Source organism: Nerophis lumbriciformis, linkage group LG12, assembly GCF_033978685.3.
Source record: "Nerophis lumbriciformis linkage group LG12, RoL_Nlum_v2.1, whole genome shotgun sequence".
In the NCBI taxonomy this organism is placed as follows: Eukaryota; Metazoa; Chordata; class Actinopteri; order Syngnathiformes; family Syngnathidae; genus Nerophis; species Nerophis lumbriciformis.
In genome coordinates, this window is record NC_084559.2 from 34,936,214 (window position 1) to 34,953,081 (window position 16,868).

The 16,868-nt window shown below is 38.8% G+C and overlaps 1 protein-coding gene across 1 annotated transcript in view; it reads left to right on the forward strand.

Moving 5' to 3' along the window:
* Positions 1-16,868, forward strand: part of rgmb (repulsive guidance molecule BMP co-receptor b) — a 40,225-nt gene that overhangs the window by 12,769 nt on the left and 10,588 nt on the right. The window contains exon 2 of the mRNA XM_061986476.1: positions 1,725-2,254. Within this exon, the coding sequence (XP_061842460.1) occupies positions 1,725-2,254 (530 nt within the window). The remainder of the gene's footprint in view (positions 1-1,724; positions 2,255-16,868) is intronic.

A 16,868-nucleotide genomic window follows, 5' to 3' on the forward strand; every position in this document is an offset into this window, starting at 1 on the left:
GATTTGGCACCCGGGCCACCAGTTAAATAACCCAGGTGTAAGGGTTAACACATTTCCTAATCTTTATTTTATTCTCTTTTAGGGTTGTACGGTATACCGGTACTAGTATAGTATTGCGGTACTAATGAATCAAAAACGGTACTATACTCTGTAAAGTACCGGTTCCCGGGCATGATGTCATGTCGTGACATTGCTAGGTTTACAAGCAGAGGAGCATGTTTGGCAGCGCACAATCACAGAGTACTTACAAGCAGACACAGTGTGTAGACAGAAAAGGGAGAACGGACGCATTTTTGCCTAAAAACTAACGATAAAGGTGAAGTTATTACACTGAAACGCCCTCAGGAAGAGATGCTTTAAAACATGGCTGGCTAGTTAGCGGCGAACGTCCATCCGCAGACGGCAGTGTTTTAGCTACTTCTAAATCACTAATCCTCGCCTCCATGGCAACAAATAAAGTACGTTTTCTTATCACTGCAGGACGAGGAATAGCTAAACAGGCTTCACTACACACCATAGGAGTGTACAATAGCTCATCACTAACAGCAAGCTAGCACCCCTGAATGTAAACAAATGCCATGGGTGGATGTACACCTGACATTCACTGTAATGATACCAAGTACAAGAGTGTATCTAGTCGATACTACTATGATTACATCAAAAAAATGTATCGCCACAAAATCTTTTTTTTTTTTTTTTTTAATTCATATTATGTTCATAAACTCAGGTAATATGTCCCTGGACACATGAGAACTTACATTATGACCAATGTATGATCCTGTAACTACTTGGTATCGGATCGATACCCAAATGTTTGGCATCATCCAAAACTAACGTAAAGCGTCCACACAAAAGAAGAATAAGTGATTATTACATTTTAACAGAAGTGTAGACAGAACATGTTAAAAGAGAAAGTAAGCAGATATTAACAGTAAATGAACAAGTAGAATAATAATCAATTTTTACAGCTTGTCCTTAATAATTTTAACAAAATAATAGAATGATAAATGACACAATATGTTACTGCATATGTCAGCCGACTAATTAGGAGCCTTTGTTCGGTTACTTACTACTAAAAGAAAAGTTGTCTAGTATGTTCACTATTTTATTTAAGGACAAAATTGCAATAAAAAAAGATGTTTAATGTACCCTAAGATTATTTGTTAAAATAAAGCCAATAATGCCATTTTTTGTGGTCTCCTCTATTTAGAAAAGTATTGAAATACATTTTGGTACCGGTACCAAAATGTTGGTATCGATACAACCCTATTCTCTTTTAAAAAATGGCTCCAGAAATCACGTATAATAATGCTTTCTGTACATAAACCCATGTCTGTCACATAGGCAAAGATTAGTGGTAGCATTGTATGCCTTCTGATTATAAATGCAGTCTTATCTCCTACAGTCTTAAGTAGGCCTAATAATTCTTTATCTTTTCTTCCGCCGCTCTCTGCTCTTTGGTTTATTACGTTCACGGAGCGGCTGGGCTGATTGATCCAAGTGTTCTAACCAGCCGGCGGGCGGATCTTTTTCTTGTTTTATTGGATTGCAGCCGGCCAGTAATTTTGTGTGTTTCACATCAAAGCCTACTTCAAACAGTCCTCTTAGTCGTATTCATCAACTTTCCGTTTCTGCTTGAAGCCAGGCTGCCATTGTTGTCGGACCCAGGTGATGATTTTTTAGCACTTGTGTTTAATTGTTCCTCTTTCCTCTGTGTCCTCCAGGTCAGTGTCAGGTGATCACTCCTCAGTGTCGCATCCAAAAGTGCACCACCGACTTTGTCTCCCTGACCTCTCACCTCACGCCCGCCGTGGATGACTTCCATGTTGAATTTTGCAAAGCCTTGCGTGCGTACTCGGCCTGCACGCAGAGGACAGCCAAGTCCTGCAGGGGCAATCTGGTCTTCCACTCGGCCGTGCTGGGCATCTCAGACCTAATGAGCCAGAGGAACTGCTCCAGAGACGGCCCCACGTCCTCGACGCACCCAGAGGTCCACCATGAGCCGTGCAACTACTACAGCCGCACCCAGCACGCGCACACACACGCCCACGCGCACTCGCACGGCCACAATATCTCCCGGGCCGGATTCCTGTTCTGCGGCCTGTTCGGGGACCCCCACCTAAGGACGTTCAAGGACAGCTTCCAGACTTGCAAAGTGGAGGGGGCGTGGCCTCTCATCGATAATACCTATCTGTCGGTTCAGGTCACCAACGTTCCAGTCGTCACGGGCTCCAGCGCCACGGCAACAAACAAGGTAAGATAAGTCGTTTTAGTGCGTATGTGTCAAAGTCAAGGCCCGCGGGCCGGATCTATGGCCCCCGGGATGATACTTTCATTAGTATTAGAACCGGCCCGCAGGCCACAGCCGGCTGCTGCTGTTTTTACACGCACAAATACTCCATCAGTGTTGGCGCTACGAATTTTCAAAATGGGGTCCCTGGAACCCCATCAAGTCATAAAAATGGGGTTCCACGGTACATTTTTGGGGTCCCTCTTTTTTGTAACCGTTTTGAAAACAAATGATAAATTGTTTAATTGTTTGTTTAATTGTTTATTTAGGATCAGCGGCAGGCTAGTCTTCCTGGGGTCCTCATTAAAATATAAGTTACAATAACATACTCAAGATATAATCTTAATACAATAACAATACATACATTATCATGATGCAATACCTGTATAGATACACAACAACAAAATATACAGTTAGAACTAGAGATGTCCGATAATGGCTTTTTTGCCGATATCCGATATTCCGATATTGTCCAACTCTTAATTACCGATTCCGATATCAACCGATACCGATATATACAGTCGTGGAATTAACACATTATTATGCCTAATTTTGTTGTGATGCCCTGCTGGATGCATTAAACAATGTAACAATGTTTTCCAAAATAAATCAACTCAAGTTATGAAAAAAAAAATGCCAACATGGCACTGCCATATTTATTATTGAAGTCACAAAGTGCATTATTTTTTTTAACATGCCTCAAAACAGCAGCTTGGAATTTGGGACATGCTGTCCCTGAGAGAGCATGAGGAGGTTGAAGTGGGCGGGGTTTGGGGGGGCGGGGTTCAGTTTGGGGGGCGTATTGTAGCGTCCCGGAAGAGTTAGTGCTGCAAGGGGTTCTGGGTATTTGTTCTGTTGTGTTTATGTTGTGTTACGGTGCGGCTGTTCTCCCGAAATGGGTTTGTCATTCTTGTTTGGTGTGGGTTCACAGTGTGGCGCATATTTTTAACAGTGTTACATTTGTTTATACGGCCACCCTGAGGTTTATTGGCGCTCTGTATTTCTCCCTACGTCCGTGTACACAGCGGCGTTTTAGAAAGTCATAAATTTTACTTTTTGAAACCGATACCGATAATTTTGAAACCGATACCGATAATTTCCGATATTACATTTTAAAGCATTTATCGGCCGATAAAATCGGCAGCCCGATAAAATCGGCAGCCCGATATTATCGTACATCTCTAGTTAGAACCAAGCAAAGGCAAAAACAATGAATGAAAACAGCATCTCAACGCAAATAAATCTTTAGAAGTCTTTTCAATCCTATCTTGCTAGGGGTATTTCTTATATGCAAAGGAAGGGTATTCCACAAAGTAATAGCCCTATACAGTACAGGGACTTTCATGGCGTTGGTTCTTGGACGTGGCAATGCGAGTAGTCCTTGGGATGAGGTTCTGGAGCCGTACCTATGAATGTCAGAACTATAACCAATGTGACTAGCAATGTCTGTAGTACAATGGGTAAAAATAACATTCGTGATGAATAAAAAAGGTTTTTTGAAAAGCTGTTGATAACGTTCGCCCATAAATGTATGCATAATATGCATTATCATGTTATATCTCACATTCTATATTGTGTTTTGGAAAAAGGTTGTTATAAACGTTACTTAATTCATAAAAAAGATTATACAAAAGAAAATACTTTTTTATGCATATGTAAATGTATTCAGTTATAAACATTCATTCACTTTCTTCTTTCCTTCATGGATCTAAACTTTACCGCTGACGGTATTTTTTCCTATATTTTTATTGTAATATTTTCAGAATGAGTTTGTTCTATTTTTGGCCAAAGTAAGACAAAGAAAACAATTTGATGTTGTCTTTATTTTTTAGTTTTAACGCCATGATTTTAATAGTCCGGCTTGGGTGTGCACAGATTTTCCTCCATGCGGCCCCTGAGCTAAAATGAGTTTGACACCCTTGTTTTAGTGGATTGTTTACAGTTTTTAAACTTTTAGGAGAGTAAAACACCTATCAGATCGATCGTTGTGATCAGCATATTACCTCGGTCAAACATATCGGTAATGTCCGTGACAACAGCCAATCAGAGCCAACCTTATCCCTCTCCATTTTCGGTTACAAGGTACATCAGAAGTAAACCACATGACCGAACTTAGCCCCGAAGGCGCAACTGAGGACAGCCTAATAAATGTCAGCTGGGACTCGGGAGTTCTTCCTCCGGGGATGAGGATATTGTTGAGGAAAAAAAGCTGACTCGGCTGTGTGGCGGTGTTTTGGGTTGCCAAAGTGATGTAAAGCAAATCAAGTAGAACCTCGATGTATGGACCTCAATAGACAAACTTTTCGATTTGCGAACGAGTGTGCAAACTTTTCGTCCACCCTGTGTTGTGCCCGGCAGCACATGTATTGATCGAACTCCGGTGCTCATTTAGTTATCACAGCAGTGCTGTACTTAGCTGCTGTGCTGGTTTGTGTGCTTTGTAGCTTTTTACACCCTCCTTCTATTTTTGCGATCTCAATGTGAGTCCAAAGAAAGCAATGGAAAAGCGATGTGTGGTTTGAAACATTCAGGAAATATCCACAGCGTTGTCCATACTGCCTCAGATTGACTAATAAGGTCAAATGGATTTAGACTTAGACTTAGACTTTGACAAACTTTAATGATCCACAAGGGAAATGGTTCCACACAGTAGCTCAGTTACAAATATAAAAATATATATATATATATATATAACATATATACGTAATATTTACATAATATATGTGCAATATAGGATATATACTGATATAATATATTATATGTTTATATCATATATACAATATATAATAATTACCATGTACAATATTACAGTGTATGTAACAGCTGCAGCATAAAATAGAGAGTAAATCCAGCAGAAAATAGACATTATAAACAAAGAGAAGTAGCAAACATAAAAGGTTCAGGTAATAGACATCATCTATTGCTGTATGGCGAGTGATTATACAGCTGGATGGAGTGCTGAATGATTTGATTTAAAGTAGGGATGTCCGATAATGGCTTTTTGCCGATATCCGATATTCCGATATTGTCCAACTCTTTAATTACTGATACCGATATCAACTGATACCCATATCAACCGATATATGCAGTCGTGGAATTAACACATTATTATGCCTAATTTGGACAACCAGGTATGGTGAAGATAAGGTACTTTTTAAAAATTTTTATAAAATAAGATAAATAAATTAAAAACATTTTCTTGAAAAAAAAAAAAAGTAAAACAATATAAAAACAGTTACATAGAAACTAGTAATTAATGAAAATTAGTAAAATTAACTGTTAAAGGTTAGTACTATTAGTGGACCAGCAGCACGCACAATCATGTGTGCTTACGGTCTGTATCCCTTGCAGACTGTAACTGTATTGATATATATTGATATATATAATGTAGGAACCAGAATATTAATAACAGAAAGAAGTGTGTATCTTGTGTTTTTATGTTGATTTAATAATAAAAAAATAAAAATAAAAAAAACGATACCGATAATAAAAAAAACGAGCTGAGATAGGCTCCAGCGCCCCCCGCGACCCCAAAGGGAATAAGCGGTAGAAAATGGATGGATGGATGGATACCGATAATTTCCGATATTACATTTTAACGCATTTATCAGCCGATAATATCGGCCTGCCGATATTATCGGACATCTCTAATTTAAAGTTAAGGAGTTGTGTAATTTCAAACTGTGAGTGCATCACAGGGTTAAGGACGGTGTGTGTGTGTGTCGGCAGGGCGGTTGAAAATGAGGACAATTCAGCTAGTCATCGTCGTTTTGGCTTTTTTATTACATATAAAGTTGATCCATCACCTCCTTGTTATGTCCGCTTTGATATCTTCAAAGTGTGCAAACTTTGACTAAACTATGGACATTTTTCTAGACAGGAGCCGGTTATTCCTGTTTACATTGTTTCTTATGGAAAAATTTGCTTCACCATACACACTTTTCTATTTAAGAACCCTGGCTCTGAACCAAATAAGTTTGTAAATCAGGGTTCTAATGTACAGCACAACACATTTGTTTAATTATTTAAAAAAGCAGCACCCAAGAGATTATACTAAAAGCGTGAAAATGCGAGGAGAGAATGTACAGCTTGCTACTGCTATAGTAGCATAATAGCAGTTAAAGAGGATGCAGATGTGCAAGTAGCAGTTCTGGTAACACGGTACGTATGATTTGAAAATGGTTATGTTTACATTTTAAAATGTTATCATTATCCCTAAGGAGGCAATTTGTTTATGTTGGCATAGACTATGATGTATCGAAATGGGCAGAATAAATCCCTATTCGGAACATTCCTAATGATGGTAAACAAATGGTTTGCCATATATCACCCAGCCCTACTCAAGCAGTAGAGTTTTGTTTTGCTTAGTAGAGTTGATAGCACGCTATCCAAGTCGTACAATTTGTAATTCAAACAACATTTTTTGGGTAAATACCTTTCTAAAGTCAAACAAAAAACTACTGTAGATCTCAAATTGCTATTTGGCATGATGTCACACAAGCCTGTCTTATGAGAATATGACTACCTAAATAATGATTCCGTTGCTTCTTTTGTGGCTTTGTATTTTTTTGTGATGCAGTCACAGTAGAATAACAGTTTTTGTTTACCTTGATAAAATGTGACGATTACCATAGATCCAGATATTGAACGTATGCAATATGGATGTCATAAAATGCTCAAAATTATAGCCTAGAGGTTTATTTACTTACTGTAAACCACAACATGGACGGGTAGTTAATTAGATGCAGAGATTAATTGAAAACACATTTTATATAACAACTTTTTTTGTTTTTTCTACTTTAATGTTTTGGAGCTACGGAAAAACTGTAATAGCGGCAAAGCGCAAATGGCTGAGTTCATTGCAAACAACCAAAGGAAGACACATGAGTGTTACACCAACAGTTGAGTCGGAACATTTTACAGTACAGGCAAGCAATTATGATGCTTCAAATGAAGCTACTGCCAGAGTTGTTTAAAACAACACCAGTAGGTTGCCTACAGCCACAGTTGTCAGTGCTAATTTCATGTGGACCAAATGCATATTAGAGACCCCAGCAGTTATTTTTAGAGATGTCCGATAATATCGGCCTGCCGACATTACCGGCCGATAAAAGCGTTAAAATTTAATATCGGAAATTATCGGTATCGTTTTTTTTATTATCGGTATCGTTTTTTTTATTTTTTATTTTTTTATTAAATCAACATAAAAAACACAAGATACACTTACAATTAGTGCACCAACCCAAAAAACCTTCCTCCCCCATTTACACTCATTCACACTCATTCACACAAAAGGGTTGTTTCTTTCTGTTATTAATAATCTGGTTCCTACATTATATGTCAATATATATCAATACAGTCTGCAAGGGATACAGTCCGTAAGCACACATGATTGTGCGTGCTGCTGGTCCACTAATACCACCAACCTTTAACAGTTAATTTTACAAATTTTCATTAATTACTAGTTTCAATGTAACTGTTTTTATATTGTTTTACTTTCTTTTTTATTCAATAAAATGTTTTTAATTTATTTATCTTATTTTATTTTATAATTTTTTTTTTTTAAAGTACCGGTACCCTATCTTCACCATACCTGGTTGTCCAAATTAGGCATAATAATGTGTTAATTCCACGACTGTATATATCGGTTGATATCGGTATCGGTTGATATCGGTATCGGTAATTAAAGAGTTGGACAATATCGGAATATCGGATATCGGCAAAAAGCCATTATCGGACATCCCTCGTTATTTTCTTTTGGTGGTGTACAGTACATGCCGAAACTTTGGACACACCATCTCATTAAATGGGTTTTCTTTATTTTAATGACTATTTACATTGTAGATTGTCACTGAAGGCATCAAAACTTTGAATGAACGCATGTGGAGTTATGTACTTAACAAAAAAGGTGAAATAACTGAAAACATGTTTTATATTCTAGTTTCTTCAAAATAGCCACCCTTTTCTCTGATTACTGTTTTGCACACTCTTGGCATTCTCTCGATGAGCTTCAAGAGGTAGTCACCTGAAATGGTTTTCACTTCACAGGTGTCATAGTTTTGATGCCTTCAGTAACAATCTACAATGTAAATAGTCATGAAAATAAAGAAAACACATTGAAATAAGAAGGTGTGTCCAAACCTTTGGCCTGTACTGTATATCATCTTACAGCAAGTTTACAATTGTATTGTTTTATTGTTTTGTATGGCGAGTTGAATCTTACACAAGACATCACCTGCAAAGTTAATAAAGGATTTATGATAGAGATTGTTAACTTTGAGGTTATACTGTCTTAAGGATGTAATAGTACTGTATAATAATAAACCGCAATAAAAGTTCCCAGAGTAAGTATTAAAATTAAAATTATCGTAAAACTGTGATTGACAAGACTGATAATCTCACAGACACTGCCTATTTGCTGGAAAAGCTGGATAGCGCTTGCTAGCTTTAATGCTAACATGAAAACAAGAGCAGTTAACGTCTTTCTCCATTGAAAAAAAGCATTCCCTGATCTAAACTTGTATAAACACATCACTTCAACTGTGCACATTAAATCTAAAGGCTGTGCTCTCGAAGCAGAGGGATCGAGCGATACTCAAAACAATATGACAACAGGAAGTGAATTTATGTGACGTCACATAAATCAGACGTGACGCACCCAACACACATTTTCTTCATCATGAAAAATGACCAAAACGTTTTCAAGTTAAAACAAAATAAGATAAACATATTTCATCACTCAAATAAAAATAATATGGCTATTAAATAGCCGCAACAATTTTACTATTTAACTAAATTCGTCTGCCACAAAAGCATATTGTGTGGCTATTTATTTATTGTATTTTTATTTTATTTTTAATAAAACTTGGTTTTAAGTGTGTATGAGTATTTTTGGAGCGCTTGCAACAATACCGTGATCATTTTGGTGACATTGACCGTGATATGAAATTTTCACATGGTTACATCCTTGTACTGTGTGCAGTAGGGCTGTGAATCTTTGGGTGTCCCACGATTCGATTCAATATCGATTCTTGGGGTCACGATTCGATTCAAAATTGATTTTTTTTTTTTTCAATTCAACACGATTCTCGATTCAAAAACGATTTTTTTCTAGATTCAAAACGATTCTCTATTCATTCAATACATAGGATTTCCGCAGGATCTACCCCAGTCTGCTGACATGCAAGCAGAGTCGTAGATTTTTGTAAAAAGCTTTTATAATTGTAAAGGACAATGTTTTATCAACTGATTGCAATAATGTACATTTGTTTTAACTATTAAATGAACCAAAAATATGACTTATTTTATCTTTGTGAAAATATTGGACACAGTGTGTTGTCAAGCTTATGAGATGCGATGCAAGTGCAAGCCACTGTGACACTATTGTTCATTTTTTATTTTTCTTATAAATGTCTAATGATAATATCAATGAGGGATTTTTAATCACTGCTATGTTGAAATTGTAACTAATATTGATACTGTTGTTGATAATATAAATTTTTGTTTCAGTACTTTTGGTTTGTTCTGTGTCGTGTTTGTGTCTCCTCTCAATTGCTCTTGCATTTCTGAGTGTTGCTGGGTCGGGTTTGGTTTTGGAATTGGATTGCATTGTTATGGTATTGCTGTGTATTGTTTTGTTGGATTGATTAATTAAAACAAATAAAAAATAAAAAAATAAAAAATATATAAATAAAACATCGATTTTTTTAAAAATGAGAATCGATTCTGAATCGCACAACGTGAGAATCGCGATTCGAATTCAAATCGATTTTTTCCCACACCCCTAGTGTGCAGTATGATAATATACAAACACAAAACAATGTTACACAGTATTTAGTTTTTTTGTTACTGGCTTTATTATAGGAGCAAGACAATATCTCCTTTCCATTCCCTGTATCATATAAAACTGATGATTTTGGGCCCACTTGGTGGTGTTTTTAACTCATTTGGCATTAGAACTGCAACAGTTAAATCCAAAGCTTTAATTTATTTTCTGTTGCTTTGATTAACCGTTTAATAACTGTAACTAATAAAAATGTGACGCTCGGGTCGCATGACGGCGATTACTGGCGTGTTCCCAGAAGACCGAGGAGGCAAGGTGCAGGTAAATAACTATTTAATGTAATGACAAGCAAAAGACGGGTACTGTTTCGTAGGACACCGAAGAATAAGGAAGGCTATACAAAAACGAAACTAAAACTGACAGGTTGCAAAATAACAAAACGGAATGCTGGAACACAGCAAAACTCACGGCAAGAGGAAAGAGCGTCCACATGAATGACTATACATCAGACTTGGGCAAAATACGACCTGCGGCCTGTTATGATTTTCCATCCGGCCCGCCAGATGTTCTGCATAATTTTTTTAGACCTTTAACATCAAAACTGTAGCCGCCATTATGATGTGCAGTGCTGTTTTTAAATGACCGTAAGTCTTGAACTATAGAAAGTATTTCAATGGTTAAAATCTGCGCTTTTTAACATTATACGAGTTATTACGGTAATGTATGTCACAGCAGCTCAGACGAGGAACAAACCAGAGTGGGCGGGGTTTGTTTACAGAGGAGCCAGCCCGAAACGCACGTGTCAGAAACAGATGCGCAAGCAGATTTTTACGTGATAATATAGCATAATGTAGGTGTTTATTACACTTTACGATGTTCATATGTTGTTAATATTCAGTGTTTTATTGTTCATAGTTGATATTGGAAATCACATTTTCTTTATTTTCATGTACATTTTAGGTGTCCCATTCAGTAAAAAACTGTGAAATCCTATTCCATTTTTTTTTCTCAACAAGCTGTTGCAAGGAATTTAGGTACCTTTACACTCATTTCACCCCTCTATGAGTGCCAGTGATATTGATGATATTACGGACCGTAGATGGTGAAATCCCTAAATTCCTTGCAATAGCTCGTTGAGAAATGTTGTTCTTAAACTGTTGGACACTTTGCTCACGCATTTGTTCACAAAGTGGTGACCCTCGCCCCATCCATAAGCTTTTGACGAGCATTCCTCAACTTTCTCAGTCTTTTTCACCACTTGTGCCAGCTTTTTTGAGACATGTTGCGGGCATCAAATTCCAAATGAGCTAATATTTGCAAAAAATAACAACGTTTTCCAGTTCGAACGTCAAGAATTTTGTCTTTGCAGTCTATTCAATTGAATATAGGTTGAAAAGGATTTGCAAATCATTGAATTCTGTTTTTATTTACGATTTACACAACGTGCCAACTTCACTGGTTTTGGGTTTTGTATAAAAAAAAGACCAAATTTAGGCTAAAATATGTCGAGTATGGTTTTAAATAAGACCATATTTTATCTGAGTTTTTGTGGAAATCGCAATATTTGAAGGGCAATCTAGCTAGGGATGGCGGTTCTTGTGTCACTGTGTCTTCATGTGTCCGCCAGTCATCCTCAGAGGTGTGAGGCCAACATCTCCGTCTTGTGACCGTCTCTTGTGACTGAGGCAGTGTTGAAAAAAACCCTAACATGGTTAATGGATCAACATAGCCTGAGCGTAGAATGCCAGCGTGTGAAAGGACCCACTGTTTGCCGCGCTGTGTGTGCGTGTGTCTCGCCTGGCACTCAGCATGTGTGCGGCGACGTATGCAGACGCTTGTCCTTGTATGACAACAAACGCACAAACATTGTGAACAACCTGAGGTGATGTTTTAGAAACATAAGGTGGTCCCTGGACTGTCGTTAATTCACTATCCTTAGTGCAGTGTTTTTCAACCACTGTGCCGGGAGATATTGTCTGGTGTGCCGTGGGAAATTATGCAACTTTACCTACCGTATTTCCTTGAATTAGCGCCGGGGCGGTAATTAATTTTAAACCTCTTCTCACTCCGGTGCTTACCAAAGGCATGCGGTAAATGTAAGCATGCGCTAATTATTCTAAAGGCCTACTGAAATGCGATTTTCTTATTTAAACGGGGATAGCAGGTCCATTCTATGTGTCATACTTGATCATTTCGCGATATTGCCATTTTTTTGCTGAAAAGATTTAGTAGAGAACATCGACGATAAAGTTTGCAACTTCTGGTCGCTGATAAAAAAGCCTTGCCTCTACAGGAAGTAGCAGACGAGTAGCGTGACGTCACAGGTTGTGGAGCACCTCACAGCTGCACATTGTTTACAATCATGGCCACCAGCAGCGAGAGCGATTCGGACCGATTTCCCCATTAATTTGAGCGAGGATGAAAGATTCATGGATGAGGAAAGTGATGAAGGACTAGAGGGCAGTGGGAGCGATTCAGATAGGGAAGATGCTGTGAGAGGCGGGTGGGACCTGATATTCAGCTGGGAATGACTAAAACAGTAAATAAACACAAGACATATATATACTCTATTAGCCACAACACAATCAGGCTTATATTTAATATGCCACAAATTAATCCCGCATAACAAACACCTCCCCCCTCCCGTCCATATAACCAGCCAATACAACTCAAACACCTGCACAACACACTCAATCCCACAGCCCAAAGTACCGTTCACCTCCCCAAAGTTCATACAGCACATATATTTCTCCAAAGTCCCCAATGTTACGTACGTGACATGCACATAGCGGCACGCACGTACGGGCAAGCGATCAAATGTTTGGAAGCCGCAGCTGCATGCGTACTCACGGTACCGCGTCTGCGCATCCAACTCAAAGTCCTCCTGGTAAGAGTCTCTGTTGTCCCAGTTCTCCACAGGCCAATGGTAAAGCTTGACTGTCATCTTCCGGGAATGTAAACAATGAAACACCGGCTGTGTTTGTGTTGCTGCAGCCGCCCGCAATATACACCGCTTCCCACCTACAGCTTTCTTCTTTGCTGTCTCCATTGTTCATTGAACAAATTGCAAAAGATTCACCAACACAGATGTCCAGAATACTGAGGAATTTTGCGATGAAAACAGACGACTTAATAGCTGGCCACCATGCTGTCCCAAAATGTCCTCTACAATCCGTGACGTCATGTGCCGGCGTCATCATACCGAGACGTTTTCAGCAGGATATTTCGCACAAAATTTAAAATTGCACTTTAGTAAGCTAACCCGGCCATATTGGCATGTGTTGCAATGTTACGATTTCATCATTGATATATAAACTATCAGACTGCGTGGTCGGTAGTAGTGGGTTTCAGTAGGCCTTTAAAACCTCTTCTCACTCCGGCGCTTACCAAAGGCATGCGGTAAATTTAGGCCTGTGCTTATAAATTTGAGTGTGATGTAAGGATACCATCATGAAAAGCACATTTAATAAAAAAAAAACGTTATTATGGTCTTACCTTTACTTATAAATGAAGTCCATGCGCAGCTCCTTCTGAACAAAAGCATCGATAACTTGTTTATAGAAGTCTTCCTTATCTTTCTTCAGTTTTAAAAGTCTCTCTGTCTCGATGGAGATCTTCCTTTAATTATTACCTCCTGCTTCGATTGAAAGTCCAGTTTAGAAAACTGTTTTATTTTAGATATGTAATCCTCCATGTTAAAAGTGCAAGCGAGAGGAAAAAATAAACGATCGCTGCTAGCTGTTGCTGCTTGTTGTCACTTCTTCTGCAACCGAGTAGTCGCAAGAAGGATCACTAGCGCCCTCTACCACCAGGAGGCGGGAGTCATTTAATGACTCATATTTGACACACGCAGCTACGTTATATTAATAAAACATAGCTGCTTACTGTTCTTTTTAGCATATTCAATAGCTTGGACCTTAAATCCTACTGAATAGCTCTTTATCTTCTTCCCTTTATGCGATTTTAGATTATTGAAATCAGCCTCCTCCATTTTAAAAATGATGACAGGTGAAGTGTCACTCGTGACGTGACGAGTTTGACCCGGCGGAAATTCTAGGCATATGCTAATTATTTTGCGAAACGAGTTTGACCCGGCGGTAATTCTAGACATGTGCTAATAAAAATAATATTTTGCGAAACGAGTTTGACCCGGCAATAATTCGGACCCAGCGGTAATGCTAAGCATGCGCTAATTATTTTGAAAAACGAGTTTGACCCGGCGGTAATTCTAGGCAGGCGCATACTATATCCCCGGCGGCAATTCAAGGAAATACGGTAATTGGTCCAAAACATTTTTTTTGCAAATCAATCATTATAATTTGCACATAATGTAAGGTTGCTTAGTGTATGTGCTGTGTAAAACTCGGCAGGGTAACCACGTAATACTCCATGTCAGTAGGTGGCAGCAGGTAGTTAATTGCTTTGTAAAAGTCAGAATGTGTCGGCTGAGACGAGGATGATTTGTTGTGATCCCAATATGCAGACCACAGCGGGAGGCAGTGTGCAGGTAAAAAAAAAGGTATGTAATGCTTAAACCAAAAATAAACAAAAGGGAAAGGAAAAGGCAATGGCTATGCAAAACGAAAATAAAACTGAACTGGCTACAAAGTTAACAGAAGCAGAATGCTGGACGACAGCAAAAACTTACGGCGTCCACAAAGTACATCCGTACATGACATGACAATCAACAATGTCCACACAAAGGAAGATAGCAACAACTTAAATAGTCTTGCTTGGGAATAGCGCTCAAAGGAAGACATGAAACTGCTACAGGAAAACACCAACAAAACAGGAAGGGCCACCAAAATAACAGCCCAAGACAAGAACTGAAGCACTACACACAGGAAAACACCAACAAACTCAAAATAAGGCACGACGACCTGGTGGAGTTTCATTTTTTAACAGTTTCTGCTGGTGGTGTGCCTCTGGATTTTTTTTTAATGAAAAAAATGTGCCTTGCCTCAAAAAAGGTTGAAAAACACTGCATTAGTGAGTCAGACATATACACACACACACACACACACACACACACATATGTATACACACACACAGACACAACACACAAAAGCAAATAGTATAGTTGCTGCACGGTGGACGTCTGACCTTGTACCAGAGGTGGGGCAAGTTATTAGTCACAATTAGTACGAGCGCTCACACACACACACACACACACACACACACACACACACACACACACACACACACACACACACACACACACACACTGACAGGCCCTCCGAGCTTAATGGCCTGACAGGGCTCATGCCTCACTGCTGTCATGTGAACAAAGCCGCCATTCACCGGAACTATGATGCTTAACACTCGCTGTAATGCTCACGCCACACCCTTGTGCACGCCGCTACTTCCTCTCACAACTGCAGTCTTGTGTGTGTGTGGTGGTTTTTTTATGTGTGTGTGTGTGTGTGTGTGTGTGTGTGTGTGTGTGTGTGTGTGTGTGTGTGTGTGAGTGCGTGCACGTGTGCCTGCATGTTTGCATAGCTGTGTCAAATTGCAACTTGTTAAAAACTAATTTAGCCATTTCTCAAGTGTGTAATGGATGAGTGTTAATATATGGGCCAAGAGAGCAAGGGGGCAGGGGACTTTTTAGCATACCTCCAAAATTAAATATAGTAAAAGTCAAAGAAATTAGTGCTGTCAAAGGACTATGAGCCGCTACTTTTTTTTTTAACCCTTTCAACCGTACAGCTTGTAAAACGGTGCAGCTAATTTATGGATTTTTCATAATGTTTTGTTTTCAACAAATACCGTATTTTTCGGACTATAAGGCACACTTAAAATCCTTTCATTTTCTCTAAATTCGACGGTGCGCCTTATAACCAGGTACGCCTAATGTACGGAATAATTTTGGTTGTGCTTACCGACCTTGAAGCTATTTTATTTGGTACATGGTGAAATGATAAGTGTGACCAGTAGATGGCAGTCGCACATAAGAGACATGTGTAGAATGCAATATGATGGCAGTCACACATAAGAGATACGTGTCGACTGCAATATGACTCAAGTAAACCACACCAAAATTTGATATGTTCCATTGAAAATATAGAACATTACACACGGCGCTCAAAAATCTATCAAAATGTTTTAGTTCCACTTTGGGAAGCTATGAAGCCGCACCGCTTGATGGATTGTACTGTGCTTCAACATACGAGTTATTATGGTGTGTGTATAAGGTAAAACATATTATCTGGCGTTTTGTTTCGCAATATTATGCAAAAGCAACTTTTCTTACCTTCTGGTACCTGCTGATCTGTATTTGGGATCTGCATAAATCCTGAAAAATTGTGCGCGTCCACCTTTGTAGTCCATGTTCCTTGGGTGAGTAATGTAAACTCACTACACTGGTATGTTTTAGCGCTTTCATGGCGAGTCTACTGACAGATATAAGTAAGAACTTTACACTACTTTATATCAGAAATGGCAACAGTGGAGGATGAATGTCCTATAACAAGAAGATAGAGAAAAATAAGAAGCTTATTTACTACGGCAATGTTTTTCAACCACTGTGCCGCGGCACACTAGTGTGCCGTGAGATACAGTCTGGTGTGCCGTGGGAGATTATCTAATGTCACCTATTTGGGGTAAAAAAATATTTTTTGCAAACCAGTAATTATAGTCTGCAAATGATGTGTTGTTGTTGAGTGTCGGTGCTGTCTAGAGCTTGGCAGAGTAACCCTGTAATACTCTTTCATATCAGTGGGTGGCAGCAGGTAGCTAATTGCTTTTTAGATGTCGAAAACAGCGGGAGGCAATGTGCAGGTAAAAAGGTTGCTAATG